This window comes from Perca fluviatilis, chromosome 19, assembly GCF_010015445.1.
Source record: "Perca fluviatilis chromosome 19, GENO_Pfluv_1.0, whole genome shotgun sequence".
Taxonomy (NCBI): Eukaryota; Metazoa; Chordata; class Actinopteri; order Perciformes; family Percidae; genus Perca; species Perca fluviatilis.
The window spans coordinates 32916841-32932499 of NC_053130.1; the positions used below are offsets into that span (position 1 = coordinate 32916841).

A 15659-nucleotide genomic window follows, 5' to 3' on the forward strand; every position below is an offset into this window, starting at 1 on the left:
GTTTTCCAATGTTCTTCTTTACATTTTCAGCACTTATTTCTACTTCCCATATTTTATGATATAAATTGACCCTAAGTCAACACAAGGGTTAAGATATTTCACTATTCTTGGACTCAGAGGTGTCGTTAGGCCTGGGCATCCACAGCTACAGCCCCGAATGGTTTATGAATAGCCCCTTTCGCTCTCTCTCTCTCTCTCTCTTTTCTTTTTCTTTTTTAACAAAAATAAGTATAATAGAATAAAAAAGCCCCAGAATGGCACATGCAAATTAAGAAGAAAAGTTTTTTTTGTAGAACTCACGGTAGAACTGTAACTTTGTCCAGTTTATTTTTCCGAGGCGAATAGAACGGGCAGCTACGTGCCGTGCAGGGTGTGGCCATGCATACATGCTGTATTTGTTGCTATCACCTAACAACCGTCTCTACGTGAGGAAAGCTGTGAAATGTGTAATTTTCGGAGGAATCATAGCCAAATCAGTCTAATACATTGATGCCATTAACGCAACGTTTAGGAGCGCAATACTGGGGCTCCTGCACACTGCCTGCGTGGCATGAGCATGGCGTTTCTGTTGCGTGTCAGTTGCGTGGCATTTTCTATGTCTTTGCACGCCAGAAACGCTGCTGCTCAAGCAGTAGTATACTTCATGTTAAACATAAATATATACTGATTTGATACGGCAGTATTGACGGCAAATTAGGCTACAGAATATTCTGTTCTGTATTGACAGGTGCAATATTTGAAAATCAATAATTATTATTTTTTTTTTTAATTACATTTATGCATTTATGTCAAACCTAGAGACTTGCAAACATCCACATGTCATTTATTAAATGGATTCGTGTCAAAATGACATATAAACAACTTTTCGTATTCTATTTTGCCTGGAAACCTTTCCAACACATCACATAAAGGACGAACATGTGACTTGATCAGGATCACATAAAGTGTCACATCTTGTCTGGACTGGGTCTGTACGGAGTACTCTGACAGATTCATAGAGACAGTATACAGCCACACTTTTGGTGTTGAGTTCATTAATTAAGGATGTTAGCTTTTAAAAGGAACATTGCAAAGGAACTTAGAGAAAAGCATTTGACAGAAAGTATCTCAAATGAAACATCTTCAGAGCAGACGGGCTTCTCAACATACATGGCGAAAAAATCAAAACACAAATCACTTGCTGTAAATGGGATCTATGTCTATCTTAGTTACAGCTGAAAATGACCTACCACCTCAATGCCCAGTACAAAAGGATTTTTTTATTTGATATTAAGTCAAAAAGGTGGTACATTTGGTAATTGTTTATTACTTCTTCTGCGTGTTCCAACATTGGAATACAACAAACCTTAAAACAATGGCCCCGACCCAGTTGGAGAGGCTATAGGGGGAAATAGTGGGCACCGTGAAACCCTTATTAAAGGTGCTCTATAAGCGGTGTGGGGTGAGGTCACTTCTTGTTGACGTTCAAAGTATTTTCAAACAAAACAAGGCTAGCTTGCCCCTCCCTCCTCCTCCTCCTCATCCCGTCCCCTCTCCCTCCCTTTTGTGCTTCCGCGCACTCACCCCCCAACCCCCACCCATAAAATCCTTCTTGTCAGTTATTGGCTGGAACGCTGGAACACTGTTTGTTATGTTTCGTGGTGCAGGTCGGCACAATTCTTTTTGCCGTTTGTGGAGCAGGGGCTGGCTACAGAGACTGCGCTTTTTCACAGTGTGTTCAGGGGACAGGCAGCTCGCGGATAGTGAGGAGATGTTTGCTGTATGTGACAAAAAAATGTTGGAGCCTAAAAAACGCGTGACATCGCTTAGAGCACCTTAAACTACTGATGGTAAGCTCCCGCTAACACATCAATTACACCCTGTTGTCCTTTATCTGCTCTTCCGCTGGACTCTAGTTCTGTGCTGCTTGACCTTTCTTTTGCTGCTTTTGTATTGATAAATAAAGGGTTCCGTATGCTTCAAACTGGGTCTTATGAAGTATCGTCCAAACGAGTCTGAAGATGGAAATAGTGTTCGTGATTGTAAGATTTTGGAGGGATGGGGTTGTATTGGTGGCTATTTGATGATCGAACAAGCACTCAGTTTGAAGCATACTGAAGCATTATGGTTGCAGTCACTGGATCATCTTCCAGAAGAATATTGTCAGCTGAGCATGTCCATCTCTTTCTCCATGGCCTCCTCGTTATTCTCCAGGCTGTATGTGGACCATTTATTGAGCCTGCTGTACAGAGGCAGTCCATGCTTCTCCCTGTAGAGGTAGACACCAGTCACTCTGTTCCAGTTAGTGCTGCAGATAGGACTAGCCTTCTGGTGCTCAGCCAGTTGCGCTTTATCTTCCTCAGTGCCTGCCACAAAGCCAAAGAAGCTCTTAACATTCTCTGCAGCCAGGAGGCGGGCATGGACGGCTGCCGTGTTTTGGAAGAGGGCATTTTCATTAGAGCGGTACTGGGACCAGTAGTCCTCCTGCAGGTAGCCAAGGGGAGATGAGCAGCGCTTCATACACAGCATCAGGAACACCATCAGACATATTCCTGCCACCAGTAGCCAGCCTATCAGCTGAAAAGAACAGACAATCGTGATTAATCAGAATCAGAATCAGAAATACTTTAATAATCCCTTGGTAATTTACATGTTTGTTGTTTAATTATTGGTAAATTACAGGTTTGTTGTTCTACTGCTTAAAACCTTTCACAGTTTCTGCCTTCAGCACAAATGTGTCCAAGTAGATCACACGTGTCAAACTCAAGGCCCGCGGGCCAAATCCGGCCCCTATATACATTTAGGTTCACAATACATTTTGGCCCAAATACTTTTCACTATTTACGTTTTTTTCAACATTTGTCGTTTTTGGCATTTTCTTCGTCATTTTTGTTGCCCAAACTGTAAGTGAGAAGACTATATGAAACATGCTATAATACAGTAAAAGATATTTGACTTTTCCCATGACATAAAAGCAATAAACTCTACGTCTGGCCCTTGATGTGATTCTCATTTTCTAGTGTGGCCCTTAGGGAAGTTGAGTTTGACACCCTGAAGTAGATGATGTGTTTGTGCTTGACCGTGGAATTCCACAAGTTGCTCTACCATCATTGTCAGAACAGGTTTAGACAAGACCCCCTAGTTTTCAGCCTTGTAGAAACTAGATAGGGATGCTGCTCTCCCAAAACTCTTGGTTCATTTCTCTCAGACTCTACTGATTGACTAAACCTAAACCTTCTTTGCGCAGAGAATAAATACTTAAAAGACTTGTTGACCGAACCTTAATTTCAGCTCTCACCCTATGTATTAGAATTTCCACCACACTGTCTATAATAATACATCATCAGTTATTAGTTATTATATTTTGTATTAACAATCTAAATCTGCCTAGTAGCATAACTAAAGCTGTCAAATAAAGGGGTGGAGTAAAGAGTACAATATTTATAGTAGTAGTAAATGTAAATCAGACCTTTTCAGATTTGTTTGACATTGTATGTTTTAACTTTTGAATGAGCTGGCTTCCTCCTGCTTCAAGTCTTTGTGTACCTAGGTTAAATATATCCTGGACCAACTGGACCCAAAGATAAAACTGATATTGATCTTCTTACTGTGGGCTTCACACAGTGACATCATGTAATCCCCACCACAACTTGAAATTTTTTAGGTTAATTTCAAAATTAAATCATAGTGATTACATACTGCTACATACTAAGTGGACACTCATGAATCATTGGTCCACATGTGCTAGAAATATAGTTCATTTTGGTAAAGAAATAGTTCAACATCTGTTTCGATCAAGATTCACTGTTGTTCATCAAAAAATAGTTCCAGCAAGTAACTCCAAACTCCAAACTCCAATTTTTGTTTTTGCATTGTGTACAGATTAAACAGACATAACACAACAAGTTAATCAGTGAGCTGTTGTTATGTGTATTTTGGAATTTTGCACAGAGCCAGGCTGGCTGTTTCCACCTGCATCCAGTCTTTAAGTTAAGCTAGGCTAACTACGTCCTGACTCAAGCTTTAACAAAAGTTAGGTGACAGGATTGATACCATTAGTACAGACTAATGGTATCAATCCTGTCACCTAACTTTTGTTAAAGTGCTCATATTATGCTTATTTTCAGGTTCATAATAATATTTAGAGGTTGTACTAGAATAGGTTTACAAAACACCATATTTTGTTGTACTGCACATTGCTGCAGCTCCTCTTTTCACCCTGTGTGTTGAGCTCTCTGTTTTAGCTACAGAGTGAGACATCTCACTTCTGTTCCATCTTTGTTGGGAGTCGCACATGCTCAGTACCTAGGTAAGGACTACTAGCCAGTCAAAAGCAGAGTATGAGGGCGTGCCCTGACAGTACCTAGGTAGGGACTACTAGCCAGTCAGAAGCAGAGTTTATGACGTGCTGAGTACCTAGGAAAGGACTACTATAGCCAGTCAGAAGTAGAGTATGAGGGCGTGCCCTGACAGTACCTAGGTAAGGACTACTAGCCAGTCAGGAGCAGAGTATGAGGCGTGCCCCTGACAGTACCTAGGTAAGGACTACTAGCCAGTCAGAAGTAGGTATGAGTGCCCTGACGGTACGGTACGTAGGAGACTACTAGCCAGTCAGGGGCAGAGTATGAGGGCGTGCCCTGACAGTACCTAGGTAAGGACTACTAGCCAGTCAGAAGTAGAGTATGAGGGTGCCCTGACAGTTACCTAGGTAAGGACTACTAGCCAGTCAGAAGCAGAGTATGAGGGCGTGCCCTGACAGTACCTAGGTAAGGACTACTAGCCAGTCAGAAGCAGAGTATGAGGGCGTGCCCTGACAGTACCTAGGTAAGGACTACTAGCCAGTCAGAAGTAGAGTATGAGGGCGTGCCACGCTAGCAGCTAGGCGAGCATTATAACATGTGTTACGTTTGTCTCTGAAGTAAAGGCTGGACTACAATAGAGCTGTTTGGAGCAGTTTGTGAACAGTGTTTTCTGTTGGAGATGGTAAGTCCCTTTGGGGGGGGACTTTGGGCTTTTTCACTTTGTAAACCTATAACGTGCACAATAAAGATCTGTAACACAATAAAGGAAAGGGAAAAAGCCAAACAGCATAATATGAGCACTTTAAGAAAGCAAATGAACGTACTTTCCAAGATTTCCTTTAATTTGTTTGGGTTTGTGTTGGGTTTTGATGGCAAATACGATTAAATGTAGTGACTGGCATTGGAAAATGTGATTTGATAATTGATTGATATTTTACATTAATACTTGTGCGCTGCTATAATAACTACACTTGACCAATGTTTATCAAATACACAAGGGACAAAACTAAGACAATCCCGCAAAAACAGAAAAAAGTACGTTCAATACCTGAGATTCATATTTCAGTCTTCGGTTAATTTCATCCCAGAAGCCTTGCAGCTCTTTTGGAACACTTTCTCGACACGGGAATTTCGCCATTACCTCTGGCCCCTGATCTGAGGGAAAGCCCTCCACTGTACTCGGGTCAACAAACTCACTGAGGGCACACGTGTACGCCTGGCCCTGCAGCAAAGAGATAACTGACCAGGTTAGTGGAGCCACCACACTTCGACCGATGATTGTTCCCAGCACCGCAAAGGCTGCGGCTCCCGACAATTTCCGGCACTTTCTGAGCCGACACTCAGACACCAGGTCCCAGGTGCTCCTGGTCATCATTATTCCTACGAGGAAAAATACCAGTGCTGGAACACCAATGGCAGCCAGGCCATAGCGGTGGTTCCTCCCAGAGGAACATGGGCATTCAAAAGCAAAAACATTGTATGCAGTCTGGCTGGCCACAGTGCCCAGAGCGATCAGCCCATTAAAGATCATCACATCTTTACTCTTGAAGAAGAGTGACACAAACTTAAAGTTCTCTGTGATGAGTGCAGCAGCAGCCATGTCGGGATGTCCAGTCTCACTGAGAATAACACTGAAGAGCTGTGAGTTTGCCTTCAGCAATGTCAGGCTGCAGAGAGAGAGAAAGAAAATGGAAATAAATATGATACTATGTATCTTGGCATTATTCAATTTGATAGAAGTTAATTATGATATCATTGATTATTACTGTAGTCTAAAGTATACGTGAATGTTTTGCAATAATATAAGTTTAGTTGCATCAAATAAGTGTTACACTTATAGCACTTTTAGTCAATAAAAAAAGAAACCAGAGGCAGTGGAAAACATACCCACATTGATGTTTAAAAAAAAAATCCTACCACTTGATTTAAAACAGTAACAATGGAATGCAGTCATGCAAACTCACGCTCTGGCAGTGTCCTGAGGCGGGGCTTGTGAGTCAGCCTTTGTAATCCAATAACATCATCCAGTGCAATAACATCTCAGGAAAAACTAGGAAAAATCCAGTCGGAAACATAAAATCTACTTTATTCAAGAATGGAAAGAGAAGTACCTCTTTTTGCGTACAACTTTGAGTCTTGTGTTAGCAGTCTGGGCACCAGTGAACAGTCACAGTCAGGAACTACCCTCCGGTTTCCTCCCCAGTGGAAAAAGAATGTGGTCTGCAAGTGAAAACATGTGCTGCTAATCACAGAGCAATATGACGAAAAAAAGCAGGACAGCCCAGGAACTGAGAGCCTGGATGAATACACACATCAGGAACATACACTACTCACAAAAAGTTAGGGATATCTGGCTTTCGGGTGAAATTGACAGAAAATGTAAAACGTTCAAGCTACAGTGGTATTATATCATTAAAGTAGGGCATTTAAGTAGAAGGATGCAATGGTGATTTCCTCATCTCAAAAAATGTATTGAAACAACAAAAAATGTCAATGTCTCAATAACTTGTCATGTGCCCTTGATCATCATTTACAGCTTGACAACATTGTCTCATGCTGTCCACAAGTTGAGTTATTGTCTGCTGAGGCATGGCATCCCACTCTTCTTGAAGGGCGTCCCTCAGGTCATTGAGGTTCTGGGACACAGAGATACGGGCCTCAACATGGCGACTCAGCTGATCTCATAGGTTTTCTATGGGATTCAGGTCTGGAGAAAGTGCAGGCCACTCCATTTGAGGTACCCCAGTCTCCAGCAGGCGTTCCCTAATGATGCGACCTCGATGAGCTGGAGCATTGTCATCCATGAAGATGAAATTAGGCCTGTGTTGTTCATGCAGGGGCACAATGACAGGATTAATGATGTTATTCAGGTAGTATGGGTTTGTCACTGTACCATTCAGAAAGTGTAGGGCAGTTCTGTAATGACTAGACACACCTGCCCACACTGTAACACCACCACCACCACCACCACCACCAAAGGGTCGTCTGGTGACAACAGTGCCTGATGCATAGCGCGCTCCTTGACGTCTCCACCTCGTTGGCGGCCATCACTTCTGCTCAACATGAATCGACTTTCATCAGAGAACAGCACCGAGGACTACTGGTCCCTCGTCCAGCAAGACGATGACACCTGTGTCTGGTGGTGTGGTCAGGTACCCTTGCAGGTTGTCTAGCACGCAGACCACGCTGATGTAAACAGTTTCAAATGGTCTAACGTGACACTTGGGTGCCTCTCACCTCCCTTAAATGTGCCTGGAGTTGAGTGGCATTCATCATCCGGTTCCGCAGGGCACTGTTCACATTTGAAGCAGTCATCAGCGTGGGATGTGGCCAATGGGCATCCACTTCTATGCCTTTCTGTGACTCTTCCAGTCTCTCTGTATCTCTGTTGCAACCTGCTGATGACAATCTGTGACACTCTAAGCTCAGGGGCCACTTCTGTCTGAGAACATCCTGTTTGAAGCCTCGCAATAGCGAGGTACTGTTGATCAATTGTTAGGTGTCGTCTTGGTCTCATGATGTCAAAATGTGAACAGCATGATGAGGAGGACTGTTTAAATAACAATTCTAATTGAACCAGGAAATGTATTGGTCGATGCATGGATCAAACACCTGTTGTGAATTTTGCCGTTAAGCTCCTTGTTAGAGAACAGCAAGTTGTGCAGAAAGTAGTGAAACATTGAACTGTTGGACATGCGCATTCAAAAGTTTAGAGAAGGTCACATTAAGTTCACCTGTAAAGATTATAGTGGATTTTAGGTTCACCCTGAAATTTCACCCAAAAGTGACTTGTGAGTAGTGTATATCTCAAACTAAAACTGTGAGGACAGTGATTGATCCAGATTAAGTTTCATTCAAACTTTAAAAAACTTTTTTTGAATTTTCTTTATAAACAGTTGTTGACTTGAAAGGACAACCAAAAGCACCAATAAGCAGATTTTCCTTATAGCCTTGCTAGCTTACATGTACTATTAGACGGTAATAATAAGGGAAGTTACTTTCCATCTTCTGTACTATGCTTCCTTCTCCTTAAATTCTATAATGTCTTTCATCCAACTCTGTTCAGAATATAAGGAAAAGGGGCACAGCTCAATGTCATTGCAGTGAAAAGGCATGATTCAATGCTTTATTCCCACTGGTATGTGCTCTTTGTTATATTTTTCAAATAAAAAACCAACCCAGTGTGGTTTCGAAGATAACAAAGTAAAACTCGCTCTCACAGACAACAGTGGTCAGTAGGTAGTACAAGTTCAGTAAATATGCAGGTTGTTAGCAATAGTTATCAATAGTAGCTTGGCTACCCCTGTCAGTTACATAAACCTCACCTTGCAGGTCCTTGTAGTCCCTTGAAAGTCATCAAACACATGTAGAGCAGGCCCTGTCACGCTTATTTCTGTTAAGTCATTAGGGTTCAAACCCCGAAGGGGTAGAACCCTATTGGTTTTGCTCCGATATATTATTAAGCGCTGTCTTCCGCCGTGGCTCAAATTGCGATGAGCTGGAATGAGCTAGAAACAAGAAACTTGGCCCAATGCCTGGAAATGATGTGCATGAGGTTCCCAAAAAATATTAACCCAATTGGCCACACGGTATATTTAAGGCTTAAAAATCTGATTAACTTGAAATTTCTCACACAAATGCGGCTAAATGTGCTCTACAAAATGTCTCTGGAACTTAAAGGTCCAACATGATGGATTGTTTGTTAATTTGCATAATGTGAAAAACTGTAAAATGAATAGAACTTTGTCAATTTTGAATCTATCAACACCAAAATTGGTATGCAGCCTTGCGGGACTGAGATACACATTTCTACTATAAAAGAGCAAGATTGGTAAAAAATAAAATAAAAAAAAACATGGTCGCCATCAACTAAAGAAATATGCTTAGTAGGAAATTGGCCATAACTCACTAATGGTTTGTGCAATCATAAAAATTTTAACATATGTTCATGCCTAGGCAACGATTTAGGGTTTAACCCATAGGGGGCACCAAAAACACCACAAGTACCGCAAAACCTGGTGGACGGAATTTCTGCAAAATTGGTACATAGTCTGGGGGCGAGTAATAACCAGGGTCTAAAGTGTCATATTGATTGGTGCATGTGGACGTAGCCTATTTAGCATTATATGATAAATTATGCCTTTTCTCAAGTTGCTGTTGGCCAGAATGAGTTAGAGACATGGAAATTGTCACCATAACTGATGGTGATATGCCAATGCTTCCCATGAAATATGATGCCATTTGGCCTGATGGTGATGCAAAAATCTTGAAAGGCCACGCCCCTCACACGGTGAGTCTGATGCACTTGATATTTTTCACACAAGTCCAGCTCAATATGCTCTACACTCTTGAATCATAAACTTCTGCCATGATGTTTTTTTGCTAATTTGCAAAATGTGAAAATCAGTGCAATGACTAGTACGTTGTGGATTTTGATTCTATCAACACCAAAATTGGTAAAGAGCCTTGCAAACACATTTCTACTATAAATTAGCAAGATGGTCATAAATCATGGCCACCATCAATCAAAGAACTTTGTAAAGAACTGGGCTTAGCAGGGAATTGCCTATAACTCAGGTTCTTCCCATTAGTCCTGCCTAAAACTGATGGAGACATCTGACACCTTGACCTGAACGTACATACCAAGTTTCGTTAAAATCTGATAAAGATGTGTGTGATGTTTATGTGATAAGCAGGTGGCCACTTATATGGCAGCCTAGGCCACAGTGTATGAATGTGTGTTAATGGTGGGACACATTCTCAAGGGGAGTCTGGGGGTCCTCCCCTCAAAAAATGTGAGGTTCAACCACTTCATTTCCTGCATTCTAGTGAATTTTTATGTAACAAACTTGTGCTTTTTCTGCATCCATTTATGGTGCAAATGTTATTAATTATTATGATTTATTCTTCTTTATTCTATATTCAAAACAAACAAGGAAGGTTTTTGAAGTTATCATATACATCTCCATGAACAAATTATTAGAGAATGAGACCTTGTTAATTAGCTAGCTTTAGAGATGGCAATGTTGGTCCAGACTTAAATATCTTTATAACTATTGGATGGAGTAGGTATAATTCTTTGTGGTTGTAATACATACACATTGTCAATGTAAATATTTATAAGTGCATCTTTAGTAAACTACATAAAATAAAGTAGTAAATAGAATCTTTGTTAGTCTGTTATTTGGTTCCAAATGTCCATTTGCATGTTTTCCATTCATCAATGTGGGTGAGCCCCATGTCAACAACCTGAATGCAAACCAGCCAGACCACACCCAACAGCCAAATTACCCTAGCAACATGGTTTGCTCCAAAGGGTAAAAAGCATCAAGTCAAAGAGCTCAATCATGATATAAAGTCAGATGTAAGTCATACACATCTGACTGCATTGGCAGTCCACCCATATACAACCACCTGTTAAGTCTGACTTCAGGAAAGCATGCTCTTACTCTGAGGTAGTCTACATCTAACCTGTTTCTAAAGCTTAATGTTAGTGAACCGATCACCATGACCTGATTCATCCTGCAACTATACAGCACTGAGTGTGTCCTAGACATCAGAGTATAAAGTCTTCCCATCACGGTCCTTCCAGGTAACACACATCCTGGGTCTGTGGGCTATCCTGGTGACATCCAGTTCAGGTTTACTGTAGTACCACTTGTTGAGCAACTGGTCCACCTGTTCCTGCTTTGATATCCCATGAAGTCGCTCATCTTCTTCATCCTCCCACTCCATCTGAGAGTTTGTGATAAAAAGCGGGTGGGGAAGACTATGTACGGTGTCTTCTCTCATGTCCTCAAAGAACTGCACCACACATTTGCGGGCAAAGTCGCGAGCGTGCAGGACACAGGTTTCATCGAAGAGCTTTTGCTCCACATCGAGGTAGTTGCTCCAGTAGCGTGTCTGCAGGGAGGTGGCATGATCGTCAAAACAGGGCTTGATGAGGCGTCCCAGTGCTCCAAGTACAATCAGGAAGAGGAGGATGGACCAGCCAACTGCCTACACAGGGTAAAGAGAGCCATCAGTAGTGGCACCAGTTGTTCATGATACTCCCACGTGTTGAGAGTGTGTGTGTGTGTGTTGTTTTGTATTGTGAAGACCTATGTCACTGGTCCATGATTTTGTGAATGGACTCTACAGTATTTGTGTCACAACAATTCTTCTACAAATGACTAAGACTGCAGCCTCAATCCACAACATTTAATGTGAAAGTCAGTGTTTGCAGGGTTGGCATTATGTACATGTGTGTTTTTCATGTTTTCCCATACTTTTATCCCATCTATTCTAATCTATCAGTCATGACAACATTGTACTCACCAATTTCAAAGGATTGGTTTCACATTTGTTTAAGTCTAACTCATAACAATATTCACATGCACATTGAAAAAGTAATTGGTTACTGTAATTGCTCCTCCCGTCCATACTGGCTGTGAAGAAATTCCTTCCTAAAGCAATTCCAATGTAAGTAATGGGGGGACAAAATCCAGCTCAGGTTGTAACAGCTTACTTGTGAATAGCAGCGAACGTAACGAGAGACTGCTTTGCGGAAAGAACTGTTCCTAAAGATAATGTCCTCCTTGCAAGGCACTTTGGCCATGATTTTGATCATATCCAGACCTGTATTGTTGGGAAAACCTGAGGAAACATACCACATGGTACATCATACAGACCAATAATGTGCTAGCAGTAACAGTATAGCTTGTACTATTTTCCCTATGTAGAATGTTGCATGTTTGCCGATACCTGAGAAGAGTACAGGGTCTACACTAACACTGAAGGCACAAATGAAGATCTTTCCATCCAGCAAAGTGACCAGGATCCATACCATCGGCGCCAGCAGGGCCCTCTGGATCATAGAGGAGAACAGGTACCTGCAGAAAGACATAGGCCCAGTTGTCATTATAATAAAAAAATAATAATAATAGTAGTTTACAGTCAGTGCTTCAATGTAGAAAAACTAAAGATTTTTATTTTCCATAATATGCCTCTGTTACACTGATTTACCGTAGTAAACTTAAAAAGTCAATCTTTGACTCACTTAACCACAGCAGGATTTTTGGATCTGTTTCCAATGGGTCTCATCCACTCGTCCATCATGACACCCGCATGTCGGTTGACCAGGACCCCCAGGAAGAACAATATGATTGGCGGGACAATCATCACTCCCAAAGAGTACAGTTTGTTATACTGAGGAAGGCAGGGGCAGTTAAAGTCAAAACTGGTGTAGAGTTTGACACTGACCAAGGCCAGGATGATACAGATCCCATTGGAGATGGACTCAGAGTTGGACTGAAAGTACTGCAGGACTAACTTCAGACGCTCCATGACTTAACGGCAGGTAATGTTCAGGGTAGAAGTACAAACAGAAAGGTGATCCAATTGCTGCTGTTTCCTTCAAAAACAGAAATTGTTCAAGTAGTAATTTAGAAATTTTTTTAGCTTCTGTAAAAAAAAAAAAAAGCTTTTCAGAAGAAAATCTGTGGCCTACTACCAATCCTTTGTGAAGAAAAGTCTTAAATCGGTCTCAGCAAACAACCTGAGCTGTTGTCGGAAGAGATCAGTTAAGGAGTGAGAGGAGTGAGTTCTGCAGTGTTCCAGCGCGAGTCTGAGAATGCATGAATACACCTGAGCAGGTGACTGGGCTGTGTGGCCACACCCTGCCTCACATCACAGGCTTACAGACAGAAAAGAAGCCGCAGCAGTAGTTCCTGGTAGGGCTGTATTGTAATCAGAAACTCAAAGCATATGGGACTGAACAGTAGATCAACCACTACTGTTGCAGTTATATAAAAAAAAAATCTAGTTATTCTTAAAGGATATTCCCTTAAGTTTATAGTTCAGGTAACGATCCAATGGGTCAAGAATTTTAGTCTTAGTCCTTATTTAGGATCCTTTTGGCCTGATCCTTTTGTGCACAATCTGATAATAGTTCACTAAACAAAATAAACGTCTAATGAGCAGGTATCGCAGTTGCAGCACTTTCTAGTAATACAAATGAAACGCTGTTAACAGCAGATTACTTTATTGTTGTGTATTAAAAGAAAGAAAGGTGAGTTGTGAGTTGGTTGATTCAGTAAATTAGCTCAGGATTATCATATTTTCTGTCTACACCTGTTGATGTTAGGCAAAGGCAGTGGTGTAGTCTACATGATACGCAGATATACGCAGTATACCCACTAAGAAAGCTCCAGGATTTCCATATACCCACTTTAAAATGCGCAGTGACACGCAACAATATACTTTCAATTTATATATTTATATATATATATATTTTTTTTAAGGCCTTTATTTGACAGGACAGCCGAAGAAATGAAAGGTGAGAGAGTAGGAACGTTGCAGCAAAGGGCTGCAGGTTGGAGTCGTCCTCTATATATGGGCACCCGCTCTACCAACTGAGCTATCTGGGCGCCCTTTCCATTATATTTTTGATATATTTTGAATTGTCATCTTTTTTTTCTTTGCATAGGCTAATTGAAGGTATTTCCACCATAAATTGGTCCATAAAAGTGCATCAGAATGCAGGAAATGAAGTCTTTGTCGCTCAAAATTTCACCCAGACCCCAAATATGATGTTGACTGAGCTAACTTTAACAACTGTTGCTAGAACTTTGGATTTAAAACTAAATTCAAAGATCCTCTATACTAAATATGTACAACATTCTATGTACAGTGAGAACAAGTCCACTTTAAACCGCACCACCTTTGCTATATTTCTTTAAATTGAAATGTGTGCTCCAGTTGATTTTGTGTTTTGACCATTTGTGAACTAAACCCCATGCTTTTTGGTTGTGACTGTTGTTGTTGCCCCGCCATACCCATTCATATTCATACAAACAATGTGTTTATCGGTAAATTGCTTACAATCACACACCATTGCTTACAAGACCATAGATTCTTCATAGATAGCCTCTTGTTTTTGCACTCAAAGTGTACCAGATTGATGCATTTAACTGTTAAATGGACTTTTTTTTTTTATACCCCTGACCAGTTTGCGTGCCTGCAGTGGGAAATGAATCTTACATTATTTAAATGTTATTCACACATTGTGATTCTCTCAAGTCTTGGCAAAATACGATCTATTTATAGATCTAATATTTATATAGAAAAGAAGCTGAAGTTGCTGTAACGTTATCGTGATGCAATAGTAATGTTACCTTAAATAAACTATATTGTAATTACTGTTAACGTTATAAACTACATGTAATATCATTATTAATACTATGAGTGGAAACGGTTGTTAACGTTGCTTTCACTAGGTTAATGTTACGAAAGAACTATAACCTAACGTGTAATAAAGTTACCTGTAATATTAATATGAGTGGAAACCGTCATGTTAGTCAACTACTAGTTAACGTTACTATAATTTAGGTCGGAGTGTTGGTGAACACCGCTACTGTAACTAACTTACTGTACATCAGTGGGGGGGGGGCAATTATACCAGTTTTGAATAACCTCACCATGACACTAAGGCATTATCATGTGGAATACAGTCCTTCCAGAAAAATGTTTTTTTGTGATTGTTGCGGGCAAAAATCCATGATTATGTGGCACATTTTCTTAACCCTTGTGTGGTCCTTCGGGTCCCAGTGACCCGAAGGACCACACAAGGATTATGTACTTCCCTTTACTTTGTTGAGAATTGCTCTCTAAACCCTGTTTCTTGTAAAGTAAGTAAGTAAAGTTTATTTCTAGAACACATTTAAACACAGTTTAAGCTGACCAAAATGCTGTACAAACAAGAACTAAGGTGCTGTATTAACCCTTGTTTAGAGAGCAATTCTCAACAAAGTAAACGGAAGTACATAATCCTTGTGTTGTCCTTCGGGTCACTGGGACCCGAAGGACAACACAAGGGTTAAAAAATGCGAAGGAATATGCAGGATATTTATGCAATTTTATGCGATGAAATTGCGGGAACTTGCAAAAACTGCGGTTTGATGAAAAAGAGAAAAAGTGATTCCTCCCCCTCAACACCTAGAGAATTTCAATACTCTATTGCAGAGGCATGAATACACAGTGACTTAAGCAGTAGGCTACGACAGGGTGCTGCATCGCATATTGTTCAAATTAATGTAATTACCAAAGAAACAAAAACAAACCCACAACAGCCAGTCACATGTACTCATACAACGACTACACACAAAAAAACAAAACACAAACGGCACAATTAGGAATCAACAGGCTACCCCACAAACCCCAGCCAAGCTGCCGGTGTTGCACCAAATTCTGTGACCTGTCGCATTTGTGTGACTCTAGAGGGCGCTGTTGTGTTGGAGCCTACGACTGTACTGAGCTGTACTGACACACTGACGAGTAGGGTTGGGCATCGAGAACCGATTCCTATTTGGAATAGTTTCAAAAATTACGATTCCATCGGAA

General features: G+C 40.9%; 2 protein-coding genes across 3 annotated transcripts; both read right to left on the bottom strand.

Annotated features, from left to right (window-relative positions):
• Positions 1–1601: 1601 nt before the first annotated feature.
• Positions 1602–6742, bottom strand: LOC120547741 (calcium homeostasis modulator protein 2-like). Of its 2 annotated transcripts, none has more exons than XM_039783377.1 (3): positions 6392–6742; positions 5329–5947; positions 1602–2556 (listed from the first exon to the last, which is right to left on the bottom strand). In XM_039783377.1, exons 2-3 carry the CDS (start codon positions 5878–5880, stop codon positions 2143–2145), a joined length of 966 nt encoding a protein of 321 aa, XP_039639311.1. In that variant the 5' UTR covers positions 5881–5947; positions 6392–6742; the 3' UTR covers positions 1602–2142. The 2 variants fall into 2 exon arrangements, with proteins under 2 accessions (XP_039639311.1, XP_039639310.1); XM_039783376.1 differs by having other exon boundaries at positions 6245–6741.
• A 3484-nt stretch (positions 6743–10226) lies between these two features.
• calhm3 (calcium homeostasis modulator 3) lies at positions 10227–12999 on the bottom strand. The gene is made up of 4 exons (XM_039783379.1): positions 12319–12999; positions 12024–12151; positions 11788–11915; positions 10227–11279 (listed from the first exon to the last, which is right to left on the bottom strand). The coding sequence occupies exons 1-4, from the start codon at positions 12603–12605 to the stop codon at positions 10830–10832; spliced, it is 993 nt and encodes a 330-aa protein (XP_039639313.1). The 5' UTR covers positions 12606–12999; the 3' UTR covers positions 10227–10829.
• Positions 13000–15659: the final 2660 nt, after the last annotated feature.